The 23,439-nt window shown below is 54.9% G+C and overlaps 2 protein-coding genes across 2 annotated transcripts; both read right to left on the bottom strand.

The window, feature by feature from the left end:
• Window positions 1–5,044: 5,044 nt before the first annotated feature.
• On the bottom strand, window positions 5,045–8,737 carry IFI30 (IFI30 lysosomal thiol reductase). Its single transcript, XM_036876139.2, has 7 exons — window positions 8,555–8,737; window positions 7,333–7,515; window positions 7,171–7,245; window positions 6,838–6,930; window positions 5,879–6,031; window positions 5,418–5,471; window positions 5,045–5,339 (listed from the first exon to the last, which is right to left on the bottom strand). The coding sequence occupies exons 1-7, from the start codon at window positions 8,663–8,665 to the stop codon at window positions 5,277–5,279; spliced, it is 732 nt and encodes a 243-aa protein (XP_036732034.2). The 5' UTR covers window positions 8,666–8,737; the 3' UTR covers window positions 5,045–5,276.
• Window positions 8,738–11,108: 2,371 nt separating this feature from the next.
• Window positions 11,109–23,373, bottom strand: PIK3R2 (phosphoinositide-3-kinase regulatory subunit 2). Its single transcript, XM_036876088.2, has 16 exons — window positions 23,218–23,373; window positions 20,698–21,434; window positions 17,852–17,944; window positions 17,483–17,533; window positions 17,269–17,400; window positions 16,968–17,178; window positions 16,471–16,556; window positions 16,224–16,332; window positions 16,040–16,138; window positions 15,688–15,868; window positions 15,474–15,599; window positions 14,306–14,448; window positions 13,902–14,078; window positions 12,996–13,067; window positions 12,656–12,826; window positions 11,109–12,320 (listed from the first exon to the last, which is right to left on the bottom strand). Exons 2-16 carry the CDS (start codon window positions 21,017–21,019, stop codon window positions 12,113–12,115), a joined length of 2,181 nt encoding a protein of 726 aa, XP_036731983.2. The 5' UTR covers window positions 21,020–21,434; window positions 23,218–23,373; the 3' UTR covers window positions 11,109–12,112.
• Between the last annotated feature and the right edge of the window lie 66 nt (window positions 23,374–23,439).

The raw sequence follows: 23,439 nt of genomic DNA, 5'->3' as shown, positions 1-23,439 counted from the left end.
GTGGAAAGTGCAGAGCTTTCCCAGTATTCCCTGTGCCCACTCATGCATTGCCTCCCCTATTATAAACATAAGCAGTGGTAAATGCTGCAGGATACAAAATATACCTCAGCGATGCTGCTTTTGAAAAAGAAACAATAATCAAAACCAGATGTATTCACCTATTTAAAGTGAATACTCATACATAACTGAGTATCAAGCATAAAACTTTCAAGATTCCTTCAGAATCTTTCTGTTGTTCATTTCTGATTTTAACTGAATTTATACCATCAGTTTGCTTTTCCTTTAAAAGTTTCCTGACATAATAAACAGTGTTTGCAACAACTTCCCTTTCGTTATCACAAATTAAACAAATGAAAAGATAGATAAAAACTGGCAGTCGGCATGTGAGTGTGTTTACTGTGAACAGTGCAGTAAGAAAACACCAGGGAGGGTGAAACCTAAGGTAAGCAGCTGCCACAGCTGCTCCTGGGGGCCCCCAGGTGGGCCCTGCCCATCATGTGGGGTAAGTTCATGTGCCTGGGGAGCCAGGTCAGGCACGAGAAGCTTGGCCAACAGACCCTCCGTGGGGAGCCCCATCTAACCTGCGGGAACACACAGTTCTTCAGAGTTGCTCACCTATCCTTCCACAGTTTCACCTACACTGTGAAAGGCAGAATGTTCTCTCCTGTTCAAAGGCTGCTACTGCCAGGACTGCCCTGGCCAGCCCCTGAGATCACATCACGCCCAGTCGGCCCCCTCCACCAACCTACTTCAATCATCACTGAGGAAACATCTTGAACGATGTCAAGGACCAAACTGTCTACGCTCCAGTAGCCATTCCCCTAGAAGGTACAGGAGCTGCGGTTTACAAAGCAGACGTCTTTATGATTTCTGGGTCCACACTTTCTTTTGTGGTCTCTTCCTCTTTACTAGATTCAGTAACTTCTGCCTTTTCCTAACAACTTTTAGCCACACTGAAGCACTTACTAGCAATACTATAATTTAGGATCTAGACCCTGGATTCTTTCCTGGTTCCTCAACTGTATAATTGTCAGCTCCCCACTGCCTCTGACCCACAGATTTGGAGGGAACACGACAGAATGCTGAGGATCTGAAAGGCCAGCCAGGGGACTCAGGCGTCACAGCACAAGAGTAAGGCCGAAAAGGCACTCCTCATATTTATTGAGCAAATGAATTTAAACATCTAAAGAATTCTGAGTAGGGGGTTCAACACACTATCAGCACACAATCATTATCTGACCTTGAGTCTAGCCCAAGGGTGTGACGCTCCCCTCAAGGACACCGACACCATGTGAGGGTGGTCACTAGTAGTAGGAACTCTTTCGGCTCTAATCATTCTGTTTTCGATCACGCATCAAGAGTTGTAGGAAAAACAATCAAGTCATATGTATTTGTACATTTGATTTCTATTTTACTTGATTTATGTATTAACCCCATTAATCCCAGACCCAAAGACAAGGAGTTTCAGCACTCTCCTCAGACCCTTGCTGATGACAGATGTCTGAGGCGCACTGGCAGCTCCTGACTTTAATCCCTTCCTGCTCCCTGACTCCCCTAATATAAAAAGAAGCTTGAAATGAACCCTAAGTGAAGATGGTGCTTGGGGACATGATTCCACCATCCGGTCTGCTGACTTTTTGACTAAACTCACTTTCCTTGCCCCAGCACTTTGCGTCTCCACTTCCTGGCCTGCCTTGCGGTGAGTGGCATGACTTGGACCTTGTAACAGAACTAGAATTTGATTTTCTTTCACTATTAAAAGGCAAACATTTTCTTGGGTTATTAAGAAAGATTTTTCTTTACCTGTAATTTACATGTTCTTTAAGTAATTCACAGAGAAAACAAAGATTCCATGTTTCATCAAAATGCTGTTTCTATGAGGTCTTTGATTACTTAGGGATATTGAGTCTTTTCAACAATAAAAGAGGTAAAAGGCTTTTTTTCTTTTTCCAACTGCATAACATACCATGTTTGCCTTTAAAATCTTTCATTGTCACTTTGCTTATGTAGGCAACCAGGGATTATTTCATAGTAGTCTCTGATCCTATTAATCAAGTGTTCAAACCTTTAAGATTTTTGACAAAACCCCAAAATCAAACGATAAATTTTTACCTCCCCTACTCTGTGTTTCCTCTTGGCCTATGGCTGACATTTTATAACTGAAGCCATAATTGCTCTCTGCATGTGTATTTGTAATTTAGAGAGGTTTTTACTTCTCACTGTGTGTGTTGTATTTTTCTACATCAGGAGGTATATGCTAGGCAGGATTCTAAGATGGTCCCGAGACTGTTGCAGGTGCACACCTGTATATACCTGCACACCTGCACACTGGCACACCTGCACACCCCTATACTTGTATGCCTGCACACCTGTACACCCTCCTTGAAGGTGAGTAGAACTTGGGAATATGACAGAATGCAAATATTATGTTATATTCCAGAAGGGGTTCTGCAGGCATAATTATCCTAATCAGTCCATCCAGAGGGAGATTGGTCAATACCCTCAGTGTCTGCGATACATGTCTGTTAATCACATTCCTGAAGGTGCAATGTTAGTCAGCAACAGTACAGTGTGATGCTGAATAATTCCAGTTGTTCATTAAAGTGTTAACTTGGCCAGGATCCCAGTAAATTAGGCTCCTCTGGCCTTTGACACTTTCTCAGTTTTTCCTTCTTTTTCTCTTTTGAAGAGTATTGGTCAGGTACTGGGGGCAATGTCCTTCGATCTGGGTGTGAGTGATGTTTTCTCATTAGACTTGAGGTGCTGTGGGAATTTGGAAAGACTCCCACAGAGGTTGTACGCCCCGGTTGCATCCTATTAGGGGCATGTGACATGTACATTATTTACCATGGGTTATGCTAATCTGGGTCACATAGTTGAAGTGACATCACCTAGATGTCTCTACACTGCCCTCAAGTTGCTATTTCTCACTTTCCCTACTCCATTCTTTGTAATTGAGTAACAAAATCCAGTTTAGTCTCGAAATGGGGTGAGGTGGCAGCATGAAGCCCCACTGTCCGGAAGAGACATAATTTGCATATAGTGACCTGCCCATTTCAAAGAAACGAAGCTTGACTTCTGAGGGAGGCAATGCTTACAAGACACCTCACAGGACAGCTGGGTTGTCCCTGGCTTGCAGAGTCAGCCTTACAGGTCAGTATGGACAACCCAGATCCTTGCGATATTTGGGGAACATCGAGAAGAGAGGAATTCACCAAAAGGCATAGATACTATAGGTGAAACTAGGTGGAGTTCCTTTTCTCCAGTTAGCAAGTGATCATGGCTTTTAAGAGTCCAACTTGAGATTCTTTACAGAAACTTCCAGCGAAGCAAACTGAGATCCTGCTGCACCTGTGTAAATAATCTGGGCAGATCCAATAATACCTTCCAAGCAAGGTCTTTCTGTGAGACTATTTTTAACAAAATAAGATGGCTCAAATATTATCCAGGCATAGAAGAACAAGGAAATCCTGCCATTTGTGACAACATGGATGGACCTGGATGGCATTATGCAAAGTGAAGCAAGCCAGATGAATAAAGACAAATACTGCATGATTCCACCTGTATGTGGAATCCAAAAAAGTCAAAGTCATAGAAACAGAATGGTGGTTGCCAGGGGCTGGGGACGGGGGAAAGGGGAAGACATTGGCCAGAGGGTACAAACTTCCCTTGTAAGATAAGTAAGCAGTATGGTCACTTTAGTTAGCAATACTGTATCATATACTTGAAAGTTGCTAAGAGAATAGACCCTAATTGTTCTCATCATACACAAAGAAAGGTAATTATATGAAGGGATAAATGAATGTAATCATTTTGCAGTACATACATATAGCAAATCCATTGCACACCTTAAATATGTACAACTTTGTCAATTACACCTCAGTAAAGCTCAGGGACCATCTTTCTTTTGTCTTTAGGTTAAGATGGTACTTAAGGCTTGTTAAATCTTTAACATATAATGGCTTGGGTCATTCTGTGGTTTTACTCAGTTTTCCTGGGTATCTCCCCATGAATACATAAAGTACATCTATTGTGAAGATTGTTATTTTTCTTGTAATCTGTCTTTTATTACAGGGAGTCTCAGTCATAGAACCTAGAGTGTAGAGGGAAAATAGTTTTTTCTTCCAACTGTCATCAGTAACCCACGTGGCTATTGAGCGCTTGAAATGTAGTTAATCTGAGTTGAGATGCCATGTAAGTGTAATCTGCATACCAGTTAAGACTTCGCATGGAAAAAATAACTTAAATAATGTAAAGGTTTCCCATATAGATTCCATATTGAAATGATAATGTATTACATATATCTATCAGGGTAAATCAAATCTATTGTTAAAATTTTAAAAATACATAAAGCTGGGAGTAAAAAAAGGGACTGCTGCCTCCAGTCAGCTTTGTGACAGAGCGGAAAAGTCAGGCTTCTATTTGCGCAGTCATTTCATCATTCCTCATTTATAAATCTGCCTGTTCTTTGGGTTCTCCTTTGAACATCTGGCCATTTTCATTATTCATGAATGACTGAAATCTTTAACATGTATTCCTCTTACATCAGTAGGAGAATCAAGATTTCTCCTTCGTTGAAAATTAATCTACAACACACCGTTGTTCTCAGATGCCTCAGCCTGGCATTCTAGTTCCAGATTTTGCTGTTGGCCAGGCCTTTGTACACCGTGTTCCCCTTTCCTGGAACACCATGACCTCTCCTTTCCAACCTGCAGTGAACACCTTCTTTAAACTCCCCATGCAAGGTCTTGGCTCAACCTATGTCACCCAGTGTGGTCAGCAAAAGATGGTAGCTAGGGATGTTCGTTGAATTCATGAATACATCTGCTGCCTAATGTATACCTAGTCACTCTTCAAAACCCCAGCCCCATGCCCATCTCACCTACTCACTCCCCCTCTGGGCATCCCCAGCCCTCATGCCCCCTCTGGCCCATCTGTGCCCCTCATGGAAATAGGGATGTCTATCTGGCTCTGCGTTTCCCAGACAGGGAATTTCTCAAGGGTCCCAACATTGTGGAGGTCCAGAAGAAGGGGATTTGCCAACTTATCAAATGAATCACAACATTCAGAAGTGTTTATTAAACTGGTTTCAACATAGCACCGTTCTCATTGGGGCAAGATTCTTGATCTTGGGGCCGAATTTTGAGTGTGGGCTTCATGGAATGTGTAGAGTTTGCCTGGACGATGAGCAGAAGCTGCTGAGGGTCAGCGATCAAAAGAATAAGGGCTGGTGAACTCTTGCTCTTCTTCCATCAGCTTCCTCCAGGGCCCCGGCCTCACTTGAAACGGACTTCCCTCTGGGAGCTGGCCAGGTGTTGGCAGACATCTGGCTTCTCACCCTGGAGGAGAGGACCATGAGTTCCTGAAAGGAGACCCTACCCCATTGGCTGAATCTCTCTGTTCCCCAACCAATTTACCTGGTACAACTGGCAGACAAGGCTTAGGAGCTGGCTCAGATCTCTCAAGGGTTTCTGCACAGAGCAAGACAGGAAGTCATACAATACAGTCATGCAGAGATGGGCCAGAGGGAGGTGCCCGGTCTGGAGGAGCCCAGAAGGCGGAAGGCACGCTCTGCACAGGGGAGAGGAGCACTGGGGCTGGGGTTTTGAAGGGTGACTGGGAGTACACGAGGCAGCAGATGAATTCATTAATTCAACAAACACCCCTAGCTACCCTCTTCTGCTGACCCCACACTGGTTGAGAGGGGTTGAGCCAGAGGACAGAGCTGGGACCTTGCCTAGGGACTCAACCAACCCATGCCTGCCCCAGAAGGGGCCACAAAGGATGCTGAGTATGGCCCCTGCCTCCCACCTCCCAGACTGCTGGGCACATCCATCACCCTGGTCCTTGCCTGGAAGCAGGAGGCAAGAGTTCTTACCCCATTGACAAGGACCCAGGGCACATATTTGTGGGGCGGCTGTAGAGCGTTTGTAAGCTGGGCATTGGCGTGCATGAGTTGCATGCCACGGTCCCCCGTTGTGCACTCCATGATGGTGTCCGGGGACATCTTTGGGGCATAGAGCTGCAGGCACTGAGGGTGGAAGGGGGTGCTGTTAAGCTGGGGCATTGCCTCAGCTTCCTCCCTGTTATCTCCCCAACGGTCCCGCCTCCAGCCCCCCAAGCCAAGCTTCTGTTTCCTCACTGGCAACAGGGACAGTTCGAACAGCAATGTAACTATACCCATAAACATCAGGCGTTTAATATTTGCCTGAGTGGAGGGCTCAGGCTGTTCTATGTTCTACTTCCCATAACACCAGACCCACAGCCCCTGTCCCCTGCAGTGTCTCATTTTCCTCAGAGCTTCCATCCATATTGTTCCCTCCACCAGTAACACCCTTCCTCCTCCTTCCCCAGAATCTCCTGAGTGTACCCTCCTCCTCTGCACTCCTCTGGCTGGGCCCACTTTGACTCTTCAGGGTTGAAGTTGTCTCAGCAAGGCCTCTTGGGAAGGCCAGATGTTTGATGAATGAATAAACCACCAGGGCAGATGAATCATCCCTTTGGGAGTTTTTGTAATCATCCAGGGATGTAGGTGGGCCCGTCCTGTCATCCCCATACCCCAGGTGAGGATCATCATCTGTGTCCCTCATATTTCTTGTTCAAAGAAATCCAGCTCTGAAACACCTCCTCCAGGAAGCCCTCCCTGATCTACCTATGACTCCAGAAGATAGATCTTTGTTCCTTTGACTCAGAGATTGAAGTTTTGAGAGGAGAGGCTGCTGTTCTCCTGGGGTTGCACAGAAAGTGGCTGTCGGGGACAGAACTTGAACTTGGGTGTGTCTGGGTGCAGGGAAGGCCAGGGTCCCCCAAGCCAGACCAAGAGAGGGGTGTGCTCACCAGCTTCAGATTTTTCTCCATGTCATCCATTTCCTCCAAGCAGACAACAGCCAGGAAGGCCGCTTCTGGCTCCAGCTGGTCCAAAAGGCAGGCCTGGGGTTGGGGGAGGTAGGTAGGCAGGCAGGAGTGTGAGGTGGGCCCAGAGCACTCCAAGACCACTCTGGGAATAGTCTTGGATGTCCACTAAGCAGTGAGTGAAGGATTAATTAAATGGAGGCACACAGGCAGAGGGTGGAGCTGGCTGCAGTCCCCTCTGAGCCTCGCTTTGCCTTCTGCCTCAGGCAGTCTCCCAGCCTCTGTGCCCCTGGCTTGGGAACTCATGGGGCCTCTCACCTCCATCTTGTTGAGCTTGCACTCCAGCTCACCATGCTGGCACGTGAACTCCCACCTGCCACTGATGTTTTGTTCCTGTAAGGCAGCAAGGTGAGCACTGGCTGGCCCGTGGGGTGCCCCCCTCCCGGGCTGCATGCCTCAGTTTCCCTGGTGCCCATGTACCTGGGCATTTCCATAAGGCACCAGTGTGACATTGAGAATCTCCAGGACCATGAGCCACGTCGGGAAGAGCTCTCTGACCAGGAAGTACCGGCAGCCAGAGCACAGCGACTCATAGTAGAGGCTCACGTTGACAAGCGGGGCGTCAGACTTCCTAAGGGATCGCGGCAGGCACAGCTGACCCGCCTGTGAGGGAGGGAGGAAGGGATGTGAAGGTGTAAAGCCCTGCCTGGTTCTCTTGCAGAAAGGAGCTACGAACAGTAGGTGCTCCATCTTGCTCTGCTCTCAGACCACGGCTGGTGGAATCCTGCCTCTGAGACTCTACAGCATCCTGAAATCTCCCTAAATCTCAGTTTGTCTGCAGAATAGATTTGACAAGAGACTTGCACAACAGTACGCACTTAATTCATGCACATGATTCTTGCTTTCCTCCAGGTGAGGTGAAACCCCTAGCTCAGGGGAACTGCGTGCAGTAAGGACTCAAGGCACGCACATTCTGGTCACTGCCCTCAATCCACCGTTCTCAGAGGCGCATACCACAGGGGGCTAATACATGCTCACTGCTGCCACTTCATCCCCAGAGCCGTAGCCTTGGGCTGAGCAAGACCCTACACTCAAGCCGACTCATTTTTCTCAACCAGCCCGCGTGAACTTCTCCCAAGTTCTACCGCTGAGGCGGCGCCTAATATGGGCTTGCTTCCGGCTTCAGAGCTCAGGCTGTGTGTTGGGGGGGAGCAGGGGGCGGTCGTTTTGGGGGCGGGGGAAAGCACGGGACGCTGTGAACAAGTCGCTCAGCCTCAGGGGCATCTGCTTGCTCTGCGCCAGAAACTCGGGAGCTCGTCCCTGGCCGAAAGGCACCCAGTAAGCAGCACCTAGTGAGTGCGCCACCGGCAAGCTTATCTGGGCTCGCCCTGCGAGAGGAGCCCCCATTCCCGCTCCAGATGTACACAGTGGGTGTCCCGTGCACCCTGGTGCGGGGCGGGCGGGGCTGGGGTGAGGGACAGCTGCGCGTCCCAGAGGCAGGACCGCGAAACGCAACGACTCCGCGCGTGGCCGCAGTGCCGGGCCATTAAATAGGGGCGCTTTTGGTATCGCCCAGGTCAGCGTCGTCAGGAACCCGGCCTTCCCCGGCGCCGTGTGGACGGAGGGTGGGGGCCGCCCTCCCACCGCCCCCCAGCCCGAGCCCGGGCTCCCGCGGGCCTGCGAGCCGCGCCGCCGCCCCTACCTGGCAGGCGGCGGCCCCCTCGGGGCGCATTTCCAGCGGGGACGCCCGCCCCGCCGCGGGGACTTCCAGCAGCAGCAGAGGCAGGAGCAGCACGAGTGGCGGCCAGGCCATCACGGCGGCGGTGAAGATGTGGCGGCGGGAGCAGCAGCCCGGGGAAGGAGCCGCCTTTAACTGGGCGGTGGCCCAGCCTCCGGGCGGGACCCGCCTCCGGGAGCCCACGCCTCCCGGGCTCCGCGGCGGCTGACTAGTCCTCGTTGTTTCTCCCTCTGGGTCATCTTTTTCCAGGTTCTGGGTCCCCGGTGAAGCGGCCACCCTTGGATGTCCCCCACCTCTGGGGCACGTGAGGCCAGGCCGAGCGCCCTGGAGAGGAGGGAAGGGGAGGGATTCAGAGACGGACACAGAGACACTAAGGGGGAGGGTCTCCGCGCGCCAGGTGACCCCTCCGGGAGCTGCCAGGGTGATCCAGCCTCCCGTCTCTAGGCCAGGGAGCCCTCCTGTGCCCTGGGATGGGGGCCATCCCTTGCCTGGCCCAGGAAAGCACCTCATTTACAACTCATAGAACATGCCCCTGGCCCCTTCCAGGGTGAGACCTCCCAGCCCAATGCTCCAGACCCACCGCCTGTCCCGTTGCGCTGACGCAGGCTTGATCACGGCTGGGCGAGAAAGGGGCACCTCCCTTCTCTGGCCACCCTCACGCCCCCACCCCTGCCCCACTCCAGCTGGGGTTTGGGCACAGGAGGCTGGTGTTGCTTCTTTTCATCCTCCAAGGCTTGAAGACGGGGGCATGCCGGCCCTCGGGGTGTTCCTGCTGGGGGAAGGAAGCCCCAGGTGTAGGGGTACATTGATGGTGGTGGAGGGTTGGTGGTGTAGGACCCAAAGCCACCAGGCAGCCAGATCCAGGTTTGTCCCGGGGACTGTCCTGGGCACCTCAGCTGATGGCCTCTCAGACTCCCCTTCCATAAAATGGGAGCCGAGTGAGGCTTGGGGAATAAAGCCACCATGGTGAGCTCAGAGGCCAAGTTACCCCAGGCTGGGGGTAGAGTGGCACAGCTGGATCTGTGAACCTGGGAGGCTACTGGCACAGGACAGCAGTGCGGGCGCAGAGAGAGGCCTGGATAAAGGCTTGGGGGCTGGGGTGTTGGAGGAATCCCCAAGGCATTCAGAGTTTGCAGGGCCCCAAATGCCAGGTATGACACAGGACCAAACCCCCTGGGAGGAAACGCCCAAACCTGGCCTGGATAAAGACAGATCACTGGCAACACAGCCTGTGTGCCTGTCCAGCTCTGGTGTCTACACTCACAGAAGCAGATTTGGGAGCCAGGGTTTCCCTGAGGTCCCCATGTCTGGGTGAGCACCACATCCCATCCCTTTGGACTCTGCACCAAACCCATTTCCTTCCTGAAGCCTCCGTAAAACCAAGCAACACAGCTTTGGGGAGTTAGTGTGTGTTGCCCGGTAGTGAGCAGGTAGGAAGAAATAACACTAAACATAATGGCTACAATTTTTCCGAGATTACACAGCACAAGCCCTATTGGATAAATTTCATAAGCAGTAACCTCACCCATTTGATGAACTTTCCAGAGACACCCTGGGGGCAGGCGTAGCAACTACTGACCCCACTTGGTAAGAGGGAACAGGATTGGAGAAGGGAGGTAACTTTCCCAAGGTTACCCAGCTGGTGGCTGAGTGAAGGCTCTGGCGTGGGCTGTTACCGTTTGCCTATAGGCTCTGCCTGGCTGGTCTCATGGGATTGGGAAGGTGACCTTTATTGTGTCCACCCATACCATGGGTGGAGTCCACCAGGGAGGCAGTGTCTAGGTTGGAGTTGTTTACGGGATACCTCCTGACTGGAGACAAAGTGGGGACAGTGCTTAGGAAGACGTGGGGGCTCTCAGAGGGCAGCTTTGTGCATTCTGTTCATGCCCATGGGGCACGTTAGGCCCAGAAGACAGGTGTGTATTGGGAGGGGAGGGACAAGGAACAGTGAGCTTGGGAAGGGAGGCATGGTGAACGGGAGGAGTCCAGGCCAGAGGCCCCAAGTGCCAGGGGCTGGTGTGGAAAAAGAGGCCAGAAAGTAAGCGGGGAGGGATTGGCCCTGAGGGCATCAAGGACATGGGGGACCCCTCTGGGTAGCCTGGGAAGGATTGTGACCACTGCCTGCCTGACGAGGAGGCAGCACATGAGAGGGGAGGTGACTTTCCCAAAGGCATGGCTGATGACTAAGTGCAGGGACTCAAACCTGGTGGGGGTGAGGTGGGCAGTACAGAGCCAGCCTGGACACTAGTGAGGAGCTGGGCCTGGGCCTGGGGTACCTTGAGCAAGCAGGTGGGGAGTAGGGCAGAGCTCAGGGTTCGAGCCTCTGTGGGTGACCTTGGGCCGGTCTCTCAACTCTGGACACGTGCAGCTAAACTGGGCAGTGGTGGGGGTAGGTCGTCAGCCTGCATGGGTGGCCTGGAGTTAAACTCAGGGGCCTGGGTCTGTGTGACCCCTGAATGCCAGGACTGCCAGCACATGTGGCTGCAGAGAAGCCTGTCACTGACAACAGAAGCATCCACCGTGTTCAATATTTTATATCCATATCAGTATCAACGTACCATACAAAACCTGCCCACCAGTCTAGCCGAGCAGGCAGGAGGAGGGGTCGGCGGGCAGCGTAAAAATCCAGGGCTCTTGTTCCAAAAGAGGAGAGAAGAGAAGGCTTTACAGTCAAGGAAGAATGAAATCAGAGCCCAACGTGATGGAAGAGAAGCCTCGGACTTGTACTGGTGCATCTCGGCCGCCCCTGTGGTGCCAGCAGCCTCGATTCTTGGGAGGCCTGGGGCCGGATGGGGCCAGCTCACCGGTTTATTTTTAATTATTTTCTATCTTAGGCGGAGCTTCTCAGTAGTGGCCCCCTCCTGGGGATAACCCAGTGGCAGGTTTCACTTCAGGCTTTAGAGGGGAAGTTGGGGTCTGTGGGCGGGTCCCGCCCGCCCAGCCCCAAATGTCCCGGCTGAGGTTCTTGGAAGCGGCCAAGTGAAGTTCCTTCCTGCCCTGACCCCAGGTCTATGGCTTAAAAATTGGGACGCCCAGGCTGGGGCCGCACAGCCCAGGGGCCTCTGTAAACATGGCAGGTGCAGCCAGGTGGGGCTTTGGGGACCCCAGGGGCCTGTGGTGGGCAGGGCACAGGGTTGGGGGTGGTCAGAGCCATGGGGAGGGCAGTGCCCAAGGAGCATGAGGGAATGGGGTTGGGGAGGTGGGACCCCCAACACAGACATGGAGGGACAGACACCAAGAGACAAACAGATGGACAGATGCGGATAAAGACAATCACAGGGAGAGATGGAGAGAGACTCAGGGGAAGAGATGGAGACAGGCACACAACGGAAGAGAAACCAATGGAAAGAGACATGAGTTTCAAAGAGGAACATGGGGAGAAAGAGCCAGGGAGAGACCCATAAAGAGTCAGAGAAAATCCACACGAAGAGGCAGAGACAGAGATGGAGACCCAGATGCAGCTGCCGCCGCAGGCTCTGGGCTCAGGGGCGGCTCTGCTGGGCCAGTTCCCCTGCTCAGCAGTCAGCGGGCAGAGGCGGGGGGCCCGGGGCCCGGGGCCCGCACGGGATGGGCGAGGGTGACCGTGAGCGCATCGTTGTGCTGTACCAGCGAGGCGTGCTGGTAGTGCAGCACCAGCTCCTTCAGTGACCCGTACAGGTTGTAGGGCTCCGCGAAGCCGAAGCCCGTGGCCGTGCGATAGATGACACAGTGCTTGGTGTCGCCGTCCACCCTGCAGGGGTGGGCGAAGGGGAGGTCAGGTGGGCCCCCGGTGGGCCCTCCCACCTTGGCCCTTCCAATCCTGCCAGTTGCCCCCATCAGGAGCTTGTGTTTCCCATTTCCTGGATCCCCCAGCTGGTCCTGACCCCACCATCTCTTGCCTGGGCACTGTCCCCGCTTCCTTCCCTGTCCCCAACTATCCTTTCTCCCTGTGGCAGCCACAAGGGGGCATCTTCCCAGCTGTCCTCTCAAGACCTAGCACAGGGCAGGTGCTCAATGGGAGCTCTGGGAAGGAATGTGCAGATCCCCCCCTCCAGCCCACTCTCAGCCGCCCCACAAGGCACTCACACCACAGAGCAGGCATAGCAGCCCCGCTGGCTGCTCTCACGGATGAGGAAGGTGCCATCCCGCTTGCCGCTCAGCATTTCCTCAGCCTGTGTGCGGTTGATCTTGCCCACATACCATGTGCGTTCTTCGTGGTGGGGGAGGTCGTCCTCATCCTCCATCAGTGCATACTGGCTGCGGGGGCAGCAGGGAGGCGCACTGGTCACTCAGCCACCGGCCACCAAGGCCTCCCTGCTGCCTGGACAATGCGCCCTCCCTCGTGAACTCCTACTCATTCTGCAAAGCCCAGCAAATGACACCTCTTCTGGGAAGCCCTCCTGCCCCCCTCCAGGTGATCACTCACTCCTCAGTCTCATTTTTGATTCCCAACCACTCGTTGATTTTCTTCTGCCGGGCGCCTTTCTGAGTAAGCCAGCTGGGGGGAAGAGGAAAAGTGGGCTTGTGCTGTTCCACGGTAGGACGGGCCCCCCGGAATTGCCAGGGCAGCCTGGCTGGAGTCAACAAGGGCTGACCTAGGGGTTGCTGGTTCTGGGTGCGATGCTCCGGATGGCCACAAGGGGCCAGCTTGGCCAAGGACAGCTTGAACCCAGCTGGGGCTCCTTGGGTGCTTCCAGGGAACCCAGCTATGTATTGTTTCTGTTAACACTTATTGAGACCCCAACACATGCCATCCCGGCAAGGTCTTACCACTACCACGGGCTCAGTCCAGGGGGCTGCACGCCCATGCGCCTCACACAGGGCAGCTGTCTCATCTGTACCTCATTTTCCTCAGGCTGTAAAGGGGAAGCTTTGCAAAAGACTTTGAGGACAAAATGAGCTTATGTGTGCCCAGTGCTTGGCACGGTACCTGGCACATAGCAGGTGCACAGGAGGCCCAGGGAGAGGGGGAAGCCCTTGAAGAAGTCCTCAGTGGGTCGGCGGGAGAGGTGGGGTTTGAGCCCAGGCTGGGGTCACACAGGTGGCACTCGTGGAGCAGATTCTGTCCCAGGCTCCCAGTGACCCAGCCCCATGGGAGCAGGGTCCCCATTTCACAGACAACAATGAGGTTGAGGCTGACCCTCAGGGGGCCCTTCTGAGGGGGCCAGGAAGGGCCTGATAGGGAGGGGGGCGGCTTGTGGACAGAGGAGAGGTTCTGAGGGCTAGGTGGGGCCACTTGGTAGTGAAAGTGAGAGATGCCTGCAGAGATCTCCTCACCAGGTGCCTTGCACCAGTGGGGGACCTGCACGCGAGCACAGAGCCAGGCACTCACACAAGATACTGGTCTCGAATCTTGCGCAGCTGCATCAGGTCTGGCTTGAGACTGTTCATGCGCTTGTCTATCTCCCGGTTGTCTGAGGCCTGGGCCCGCAGCTCCTGCTCCAGCTTTGTGCGGCTCTCATGGATCTCCGCGATGCGAGATTTGAGCCGTTCTGAGTTCAGCAGGATCCTGTCGGAGGAGTAGCTCAGAGGCATCAGAGGGCTCCCACCCTCTAAGCCTTTGCATATGCTGTTCCCCTGATGTCTTTTGCTGGCGAACTCTTATTCACCCTTCAAAGCCCATTTCAAATGACTCTGTCCCCCGTAACCCAGGCTGCCCTCTTTATTTCCTTTCTTTCCCCACTGCACTGTGACAGATTGGGGTGGGGTAGGGCAGGGCAGAGGCGCCAGACTCACCTCTGCATCTCTTTCTCATTGCCTTCACGCCGGAAGCGCTCCAGATATTCCTTGCTACACTTCTCTTGTGTTTGACCCTGCTCTTCAAAGATTTTGATGGTCTCATTGAAGGCCTCAATTGCTGTGCGCTTCATCTGTAGTTCCTGGAGGAGGGGGTGAATCTTAGCAATTCCTGGGACTCTCTGCAAGTCCATCAGGTGAGATGAAGGCAGATCACAAGTCTGATATGGAGACTTCGTTCAGACTGTTCCCTCCACAAGGTGCATCATTCTCGTAAGCACCCGTTGTGCCAAATGAACTCCTATTCAGTCTTCAAAACCCCACTTCCCAAACCCACTCTTCCTTTAGTTCCTCCTTTGGGTACCTTACAAACACCTGGATCTGTTGGCACTGCTGAGAATTAGTGATAAATCTAGTTGCTACAGTTTCATGGGGTTGCTTCTCAGGGTAGATGTTGCACCGAGCACTTTCCATGTACCATCTCACAGAACCTGCCAATAGCCTCCTACAAAGTCAGAACTATTAATAAGGAAACTCAGGCTCAGGGGGCTTCAGTCACTTCCATGATCACAGTGTTCTAACCAATTCCAGACAGGAGTCTTGTCCATTCTGAGACTCAAATGACTCATCAGTAAGAAAGGAAACAAGAAAAAAATTCCTCAGGGACTACAGGAGAAATTCCTGCTTGGGATGGGACGTTTAATCTGAATAAGATGCATTATCAACATACAAAAGTTAATTAACACAGTCCATGAGTGATAAAACCTCCCCCTTCCCTGTTTTAAAAGATGCTGCTCTTTTCCCCTGACCTCTGGGACTGTGTTGGTCAACCCATTGCCAGGCTGTTATTAGCAATTTCAATAACATCCAGGTTGAAGGTGATGGAGAAGTAATTAAGAGCCACAGTTCCAGTTTATAGATGGGGAAACTGAGGCTCAGACACCCACAGAGGCTCAACTGAGACATCTCCTAGGTCTGGTCTGCTCCTGGAAGGCTGGTTAGTGCCTCCTCCTCTTTCTTTTTAAGCCACGTGTGTTTATTTCAACCATTTGAGGGTAGTCTTGGTGCTCAGTGCCTGCTCTGTGATCTGGGAGCAGATGTCTGTGCCTGCAGCCTCGCCACTGCCTCTCTGTGCCTGGGGCTCCTCATCTGGGCAGACCTGCAGTACCTGGGAGGTGCGTGTGTACTCCTCGTAGAGCTGGTCATACTCGCGGCTCTTGTCCTGGTACTGCTGGTGGTAGACTTTGAGTTGTGCTCCCACTGCCTCCACGCTGTCCTCCTTGACGATCTGGTCCTAGGGACACCCAGTGTGATCAGAGAAGGAACGGAGGCCCGGGACTGGCCAGTTGCTGCTTTCTCTGGCTCACACCCCAGCCCCAGACCTGCTGGTACTTGGACACAGGGTAAAGGAGCCGAGTGTCCAGTTTGGCGTTGTACTGGGCCAGCGACTCATGGCGGTAGTGGGTGATGAGGTCAACGACTGAGCAGAAGGTGAGCGGCTCTGAGAAGCCATAGTGCCCGTCCCGGTGGAAGACCTTGATCAGCTTGTTGTTCCCGCCTTTCCTAAGGGTGGGAGTAGGGTGGAGCCATCAGCAACCGGCAGAACCCGCAGCCTCGACCCCCAGACCCCCTGCCATGACTCGTACATATCCCACACCCCATGCAACTGTCTTCTGACCTGGATGTCCTTCCTCCCACCTCTCACTCTTCAGTCATTCCGGGAGAGGCCCCCACCTGAGGGTCAGCGTGTACTCCCCCTGGATCTTGCTGGATGCATCTCGGACCAGAAAGGTGCCATCAGGTGTGTCCCGAAGTTTCTCGTTCACCTCCTCCCTGTGAGGACACCCAAGATTGGGGACATCTACCCAGTGCCCTTCAGGACCCACCCACCACGTCACGCTGCACACATCAACCCTACCTGGAGATGTCACCCCAGTACCACTCAGCATCCTGCAAGGAGGGTGGACTGCCCCCATTGGCCAGGCCTACAGGGGCTAGCTTGGCCTTGGGGGGTTTAGGCGGCAGTGCTGGGGGACAGGAAGACAAATGCACATTGAGCACCCATTGTATACTGTGGTCGGCTCCCATTGCAACCGAGCCTGCTGATAACCCTAGTCAGCATTCATGACCCCCAGTAAGAGAAAAATCAAGGTTGGGGGGATCACCTGGGGGTGCCACCTCCTGTTCCTCCAGATGTTCTTGAAGCAACTTCTCCACCAGCAGTACAGGGAAGTCAGGGTTGGGCTCAGTCCTAAGGGGAAGGAGAGTGCGGTGAGTACTGGGTAGGGCCTGGCGTGCACATGATCTTGCATGTGCAGGGAAGAAGGGTAGATGCTGCAGGCAGGTGTTGGAGGCCAACTCTTGTTTACATATATGCACTAAGCGTTCAATAAATGCTCATAGGACAAACAGGAGTCCCGCACCTGGTGTAGGGCAGCAGAAGGAAGGTGTGGGCAACACCCATGTGACTCCCCTTAGGTCGAGGACCCACTGTCCCAGGGCCCAAGCTCTGCTGCGGTCTTCCTGGAAGCCGAGTCCCAGTCTTGTTACCCATTCTAGCCCCCACCCCCAACAGCTCTGGCCTCTTCCCCCAGGACCCTGTGCACCGTTCTCGTCGTCTAGACCCCTCCTGGCCTCGCCCTCTCCGTCACTGCCCGCTCACCCGTCGGGCGCGCCCCCTGGCGGCGGCGAGGGCGGTGGCGCGTGCAGCACCAGCGGCCCGAAGGTGGCGCTCAGGGCCCGCACCGCGAGACCAGGGGCGGGCGCGCGCCGGGCCACCCGGCCCAGGTGCTGGAGCAGGAAGCGCAGCGTGAGCGCGCGGTGAAGCGGCAGCGTCGGGGGCTCCAGCGTCGGCCCCACGGGCCCCGCGGCCTCTGCGGACATAATGGCCAGGGCAGGATGAGCCGGGGACGGCGCCCGTGCACCCTTTGCCCCTTCCCATCCTGGGCTTCCCGACAGCTCACCCCGCAGGGCCCGGCGCGCCTCGGCTTCGGCCTCGGGCGTTACGAGGGGCGCGGGCAACGCCAGCAGGAAGCCCTTGACGCCGTCCGACAGGGCTGCAGCGTCCCACTGCTCCACGTCACTCAGGGACCAGTCTGAGGGCGCAGGGGCTCACATGTCAGTCAAGGTGGCCTGGCCAGCTCCTCCCGCACCCTGCCCATCGCAGTTTCCTCTCACCTGTGCGCGGTGCCGGCAGCTCAGGCCTGTAAAGGGATTCGCTGTCTGGGCCTGGGAGAAGGGGAAGGGGTGGGTCAGCTCCACGCCAGGCAAGACAAGCTGTAGGGGGCCTGGGGTGGCTCTCAACCTCCCAAAGATAAGGGCGGGAGATGGTGGCAGAGGACACAACATGTGCAATGGCAGATCTGAGGTTCACATTCCCATCTCCCCTGGGGTCATTCCTGCCCCGATTCAGCACGGAGACCCCGAGCACTCAGCCTTAGCTTCTTCTCATGCAGAGTGAACCCAGCAGCCCTGATAGAGGATGAGCTGCCCATAGCCAGAGGTAAGCAAGCAGAGTACAGGAGCTGCAGTCAGGCTGAGGCTCACCTGTCCGCTCAATGGCCTCCACAAGCTTCACCAGGACTGGGGGAGCCACGTCAGGTGGAGAGAACTGCTCAGGCAGGTCAGGGAGCGTGAGGCCTGGGAGGAGTGGACAGCATGTTGGCAGGGTTGTTGGAAGGTCCCCCCTCTTTTTGCCCCCTGGACCTCAGCTCGGTCAGCTCCAGGCAAATGCCTGGCATCTGGACCATCATCCTGGGGAAGCCCCAAGGCCCAGCTGGAGGGGCTGGAAGGGCCCAGTTGGTGGGAAACAATTTTCTGGAATAAAATATCAGCTCACACACACACATAACTTCAGAGACCAGCTGTAGCGGGTTACTTAGCATCCCCCAAATGATATGTCCACATCCTGATCCCTGTGACCTTATTTAGAAATAGGGTCTTTGTAGATATAATTAATGTAAGAACTTGAAGACCAGGTCATCTTGGATTTTAAGGACCCTAAATCCAACGACTGGTGTCTTTATAGGAAGAGAAGGCCATGTGACCACAGAGGGAGGGGCTGGGCTGACACCGCAACAAGCTAAGGAACACTGGGGCCATCAGAAGCTGGAAGCAGCAGGAAGAACCCTCCCCTAGAGTTTCACGAGGCCTTGCTGACACCTTGATTTTGGACTTGCAGCCTCCAAAACCATGAGAAAATAAAACTCCTGTGGTTTGAAGCCACCCAGTTTGTGGTAGTTCATTGCAGCAGCCACGGGAAACTCATACAACAGGTTAGAGCTATGCAACCCTGGCACAGGGACCTGCCTCAGTTTCTTCAACTAAGAACCTGGCCGATGGCATCATCTCTCCCTTGTTAGTTGGAACAACAAAGTGGTTGAAAAGGGGTAAAAGGAAAACATCCCTGTCTGGATCAGAACACCTCATTCCAAGGACCTTTCTTCATTTTCTAAGTCATTTTACTTTTTTTTTGTTTTTTTTGTAGTGTGAGATTTTATTTAAAATATATAGTCTAGCCATCCTCAAATTAAGTCATTTTACTTTTAAAAAATTATTTCCCTTAATTTAAAAAATGCTGAAAGCCCTCCTGGTGGGAGCCAGGGGCCTCCCTGGCCCAGCCTGCTCTGGGCCCTGCGTTTCCCGCTCCACTGGGCCCTTTGTGTTCAGGCGTGCTCTGCCACCATTTGATGCGGCCCGTGGCAGGGACGCCTTGGTACACAGCAGGGGCAAGCTGGGGCCTGCGGGGCCTCCCTGAGTGATGGGCCAGGTGGCGCTTCAAGCTGGAGAAGGGCAGGCCCAGCTGTGTCAAAAATGCCAAAAAAAAAAAAATAGGGGAGAGGAGGTGAGTGACGTCCTGGCTGGTGGGGGGACTACAGTTCTGAAATCCAACTCTGAAATAGGACTGTAACCATTTTTCAAAACGGTGAGGGAGGTCCCGTCAGGACAGACACCACCTCTGTCTTACAGGGGAGAACCTGAGGCTCCGAGAGGGAGCAACCTTCCCCTGGGGACTGAGGCGACACTGGGGTTCAGAACTCAGTTCTCTGCTTGGGGTTGAATCAGCATGTTGGTCAGTGGTCTCGGGGTGCTAGAGGGTCACAGCCTGAGGTACAGAGGGGCCAGTCCACCCCCTTGCCACATGAGGAAACTGAGGCCTGGTGAAGGCTGGCCCTGGCAAGGCACATAGCCTGAAAGATTTGGAGAGCAGGGCTGGGTGGACACTGCGAGTGGGCAAGTGTGTGGTGGCTGGCCTGAGGCCAGGCAGAGGAGGGAGGCGGCTGTTACCAGGGGGAGAGGCAGATTCTGGCGGGAAGCCCGGATGGGGCTGCCTCCTGCCCCTCCGGGCCAGGGAGGTGCCAGATGCTACAAGGCTCTGGCCAGCGCCACACCATCTGGGTGCTCCCTATTCTGCCCCATGCTGTGGGACTCCGGCTTGATCCTCTTTGGGCATCAGTGTCCCTCTGGCCCAAAACAAGGCAGGCCAAAGGTAGGGCCATGGCACCTCCCAGGGCCGTGGCTTTCACTGGGTGACGGCCTCAAGTGGGTGACTTGACCCTCTCGCACCTCAGGGCCTCACTTGGCTGCTGGGAGGATCAGAGCAGACTGCACCAGGCACTGGGCAGGCATCCCCACAAGCAGAGCCTTAATTTCCCTGGAGCAAGTCCCGCAGAGCAAGTTCAGCACTCGCTCAGTTCACTCGATTCTCCTCTCAGCACATCCCTTGGAAGTGGGGATGGCCAAAGGTCTTTGGAGAGGCGTGTGGGGTCCTTGCACTGAGTGTGCTGCACGGTCTTGGCTGAGCATCCTGCCCTGTTTTGGCCTTATGGCTCCTTTCATTTTGGAAACTGGTTAAAATCAGGATAACAAAGGGCGTACTCAAAGGACTCTGTCTGCAAACCGCAGGAAGAGGCTAAATTGAGCCTCTGAATCCTCCTGAACACTCCCCATTATCATCAAAATTAGTCTTATGAAGCCCAAGGCCTTATCAATCTTATGAAGCAGCCCCTGTTGCCCCTTCCTTCCTCACTCTCCTCAGCAGACCATTGTGGCCCCACCTCCCGGCCTTTGCCCTTGCTGTGTCTGCTGCCTGCAGCCCTTCACATCCAGCTCTCCCCATGTGAGGCTCCCTCCTCAGTGAATCTGTGGTTACCTAATCAGTCTTATCACTTCTTGAACCATAAGCCCGACGAGGGCAGGGCCAGGCCTTGTGCCCACCACTGTGTTCCCAGTGCGGTGAAATGCATCCAGTCCTTGACACTTGCAGACTGACTAAATGTCCTTATTCCTCCTCCCCTGGGAGAGGCCCCACTGCCCCACTGCCCCACTGGAAAGAAGAGGAAACAGAGTCTAAGGGAACCCTGCCCCTTCCAGGGCCCCTTTCTGCTGCTCACCTGGCTCGGGGGGCCCCTCTCGGGGCCTGGCAGGCAGTGGGCGGGGACCACGTGGGCGAGGGCCTGGTCTGGCCAGGGCCACTGGCCCCAGGAACTCAACATAGGTGCCGGGGAAGTCACCTCGCTGCCGTGTGCGCTCGTTGAGGCCAGGCATCCAGCCTACATTCTGTGGGCAGCGTTCGCTGCCCTCTGCCACTCCCAGCACCTGCAGGGCTGCCCGGCTCACCACCAGCACGTCACCTGGCAGCAGCTCCAGGTCCTCCGGCCGCTCCCGGCGAAATGGGTACAGAGCACGATACTGGAAGCCTTCAGCACCAGCCATGGCTTGACAGGGTGGGGTCTGGATGATCAGGTGGCTGCTGAGGGTCCCAGTAGCCCCATCAGCTGGGGCGGAGGCCTGGGAGGGTCTGCTGTGTTGGCTTGAGGCACTCAGACAGATATTTCCACCAAGAAGTTACAGGTGATCACAGGGGCTGCTCACACCCTGCTTCCCATTATTCCACTACCTTGACAAGGGTTACTCATTGCTCCATCCACGTCAACTAGTGGGAGGGGGTCAGCAGCGTGGTCTCAGGTCACCCAGCCGCTGCTTTCCCCCTCAATCCAAAGGGCAGAGCCAGGCTGCTCACTCCCTCACGTGGTGGGCCATCGGCGCCCGAGGCTGGCGGCTCTTCCAGCTGCGCCAGACGAGGGTGCCGAGAGCACAGGCCGTCACCATGCTTGGCTGGGACACTGACCTAGGGAGAGAAGGGCAGGGCAGAGTCAGCCAGGTTTCGCTCCTCCCTGCCCTAACTCAGAGGTGGGCCCAAATTATGGGTCAGAATCCCTTAACTCACCAGGTAACTTTGGGCCAGTCCATAGCCCTTTCTGAGCCTCAGTTTCTCTGGCTGTAAAGTGGGTATAATAACAGCCCTCCCTTGGGGTTGTGGGGAGCGGAGCTACCAAGAACCTTCTCTGGGCATACCACATGCTCAGCAAACAAGCTCTTAATCGTCCTTGTTAAACATGGAGAAACTGAGGCTCAGAACAGGGAGGTCTTTGTTAGACTAAGTAGGCCAGGAAACCAGGACTCAAAAACCAAGATCTGCCCAATTTCAAAGCCCAGGATGGATTCAGGAGGTAGTAGCCACAAGGCCAGACAGTTATGTCTGGGGCAGGTAGGGTGCCATGGAGACGCTCAGGGTGTGGGTGCTGTGGAAGCCCCAAAGAGGGGTCCAGCTAGCTAAGCACAGTAGGAAGCAAAGAGGTAGGGAGTTCCAGGACAAGGCCCCACCAATGCGCAAAGGCCTAGAAGTGTCTTGAGCAAATGAATCTTTGGTTTCTGCAGGGGAGGCGCAAATAGGGGCACTAAGTGAAGAGGCTCAGTGATGGCCCAGAGTAGGTACTCAAAACATAAGGGGGGCAGCAGGAGACCAAGGGAACCTTAGTCCCAGGGTAGACATGAAGCCAAGAGAGGGTGGATGAGGGAGGGCACTGCACTGCAGCTGCCAAGGAGGTGGCTGCTGGATGCAGGGCCACAATCGCACCCCAGGAGCCCCCTGTCTGGGGGAGACAGAGCCTGACAGAATACACTCTCAATCGCATCTCTGTAAGTTCAGTTCTGAGAGGTGGGGAGTAGGGTCTGGGGGTGGTGCTTTTCTAAAGGGCTGTCCTCACAGAGGCTAGGAGGGGGTACTGCCAGAGGGAGTAGTACATGAAAAGGCTTGACAGCCGGAAGTTGATTGCCAAGAGCTCAGGGTGGTTCTAAGAAAGCCGTGACCACGCTGGGCCTGGAGCGCAAGGCAGAGGATCGGAGCTTCATCTCCTCGATCACCGGGAACCCCAGGAGTTGATCAAGCAGGGAGCAGAGTGGCCACATTCCGGGGCGTCCCAACTAATCCACTCCCTGGTCCTTGAACTCCCATTCTACGGGTGGGGAAACTGAGAGCCAGCGAGGGGACGTCCAGAAAACCGCCCGGATCCGCTTTCCGCCCGCCTCCGTACCCCCACGTATGCACACGCTCCGGAGTGTGCGCCCAGGGAGCCAGCGCTCCCCGAATTCAAGAGGTGGGGTGGAGGGGCCAGGCCTGGCTGGGGGTCCGGAGGCTGGACTCAAAGGCCTGCGCGCTCACGCGTGTTCAGACGCGCATTCGAGCCTGCGTGCACCCGGCAGTCCAGCGCCGGGAAAGGAAGTGGGTCGACCCCTGACCTTCCTGCACCCAAGTCTGCCTAACACAATGCCTGGGTGCCCCTCAATACAGCCAGACGCCCCACTCCCGGCAGGGCTTCCTTCCATTTGGGGTGGCGACTCTAGTCCCTTATCTCTGTCTGGGGGGGGGGTCCCTCTTTCCGGCCCCACCGTCCTGGGCAGGCTGCACTGTTGCCAGGTCGAGTCCGAGGCCTCCCGCTCTTTGCGGCCCCCGTTCCCGCGGGGCCCAATAGAGCCTAGCGCTCGCGTTTAGGCTTCCACACTCTGTCGGAGGGTCCCGCATTTGAGCGTACCCCCAGCCCCGCCTGCCACACCGGCTCGGCCAGACTTACCGGATCGCGGCCGCCACCGCCGCTGCAGCTGGGGCCGCCGTCACGCAGAGCCAAGTCCGACCCGCGGCTCCACCGCGGCCGCCGTCGCCGCAGCCGCGGGATCCCCGCCTCCGCCGCCGCCGCGGTACCGAACGGCCGGGCCCGCCCCCTGCGGAAATGGCCGAGCATTTTCGGGTCGGGAGGGTGACACGAGGCCGAGGCTGAGAGCGGGTGCTCCCGGAA

Source organism: Manis pentadactyla, chromosome 12 (assembly GCF_030020395.1).
Source record: "Manis pentadactyla isolate mManPen7 chromosome 12, mManPen7.hap1, whole genome shotgun sequence".
Lineage (NCBI taxonomy): Eukaryota > Metazoa > Chordata > Mammalia > Pholidota > Manidae > Manis > Manis pentadactyla.
The sequence above is the reverse complement of the archived record's forward strand: the minus strand, read 5'-3'. Positions and strand labels throughout refer to the sequence as shown.

Coding starts and splice junctions, on each gene's coding strand:
- PIK3R2 (XM_036876088.2), bottom strand. CDS start 21,019: ATGGCTGGTGCTGAAGGCTTCCAGTATCGTGCTCTGTACCCATTTCGC. Junction 16,139..16,223: donor TACTGGGGTGACATCTCCAG/GTAGGGTTGATG, acceptor GTGTCCTCACAG/GGAGGAGGTGAACGAGAAAC. Junction 14,449..15,473: donor AGTACACACGCACCTCCCAG/GTACTGCAGGTC, acceptor CCCCTCCTCCAG/GAACTACAGATGAAGCGCAC.
- IFI30 (XM_036876139.2), bottom strand. CDS start 8,665: ATGGCCTGGCCGCCACTCGTGCTGCTCCTGCCTCTGCTGCTGCTGGAA. Junction 7,516..8,554: donor AGGGGGCCGCCGCCTGCCAG/GTAGGGGCGGCG, acceptor CCTCCCTCACAG/GCGGGTCAGCTGTGCCTGCC. Junction 6,931..7,170: donor GCAAGCTCAACAAGATGGAG/GTGAGAGGCCCC, acceptor CCCCAACCCCAG/GCCTGCCTTTTGGACCAGCT.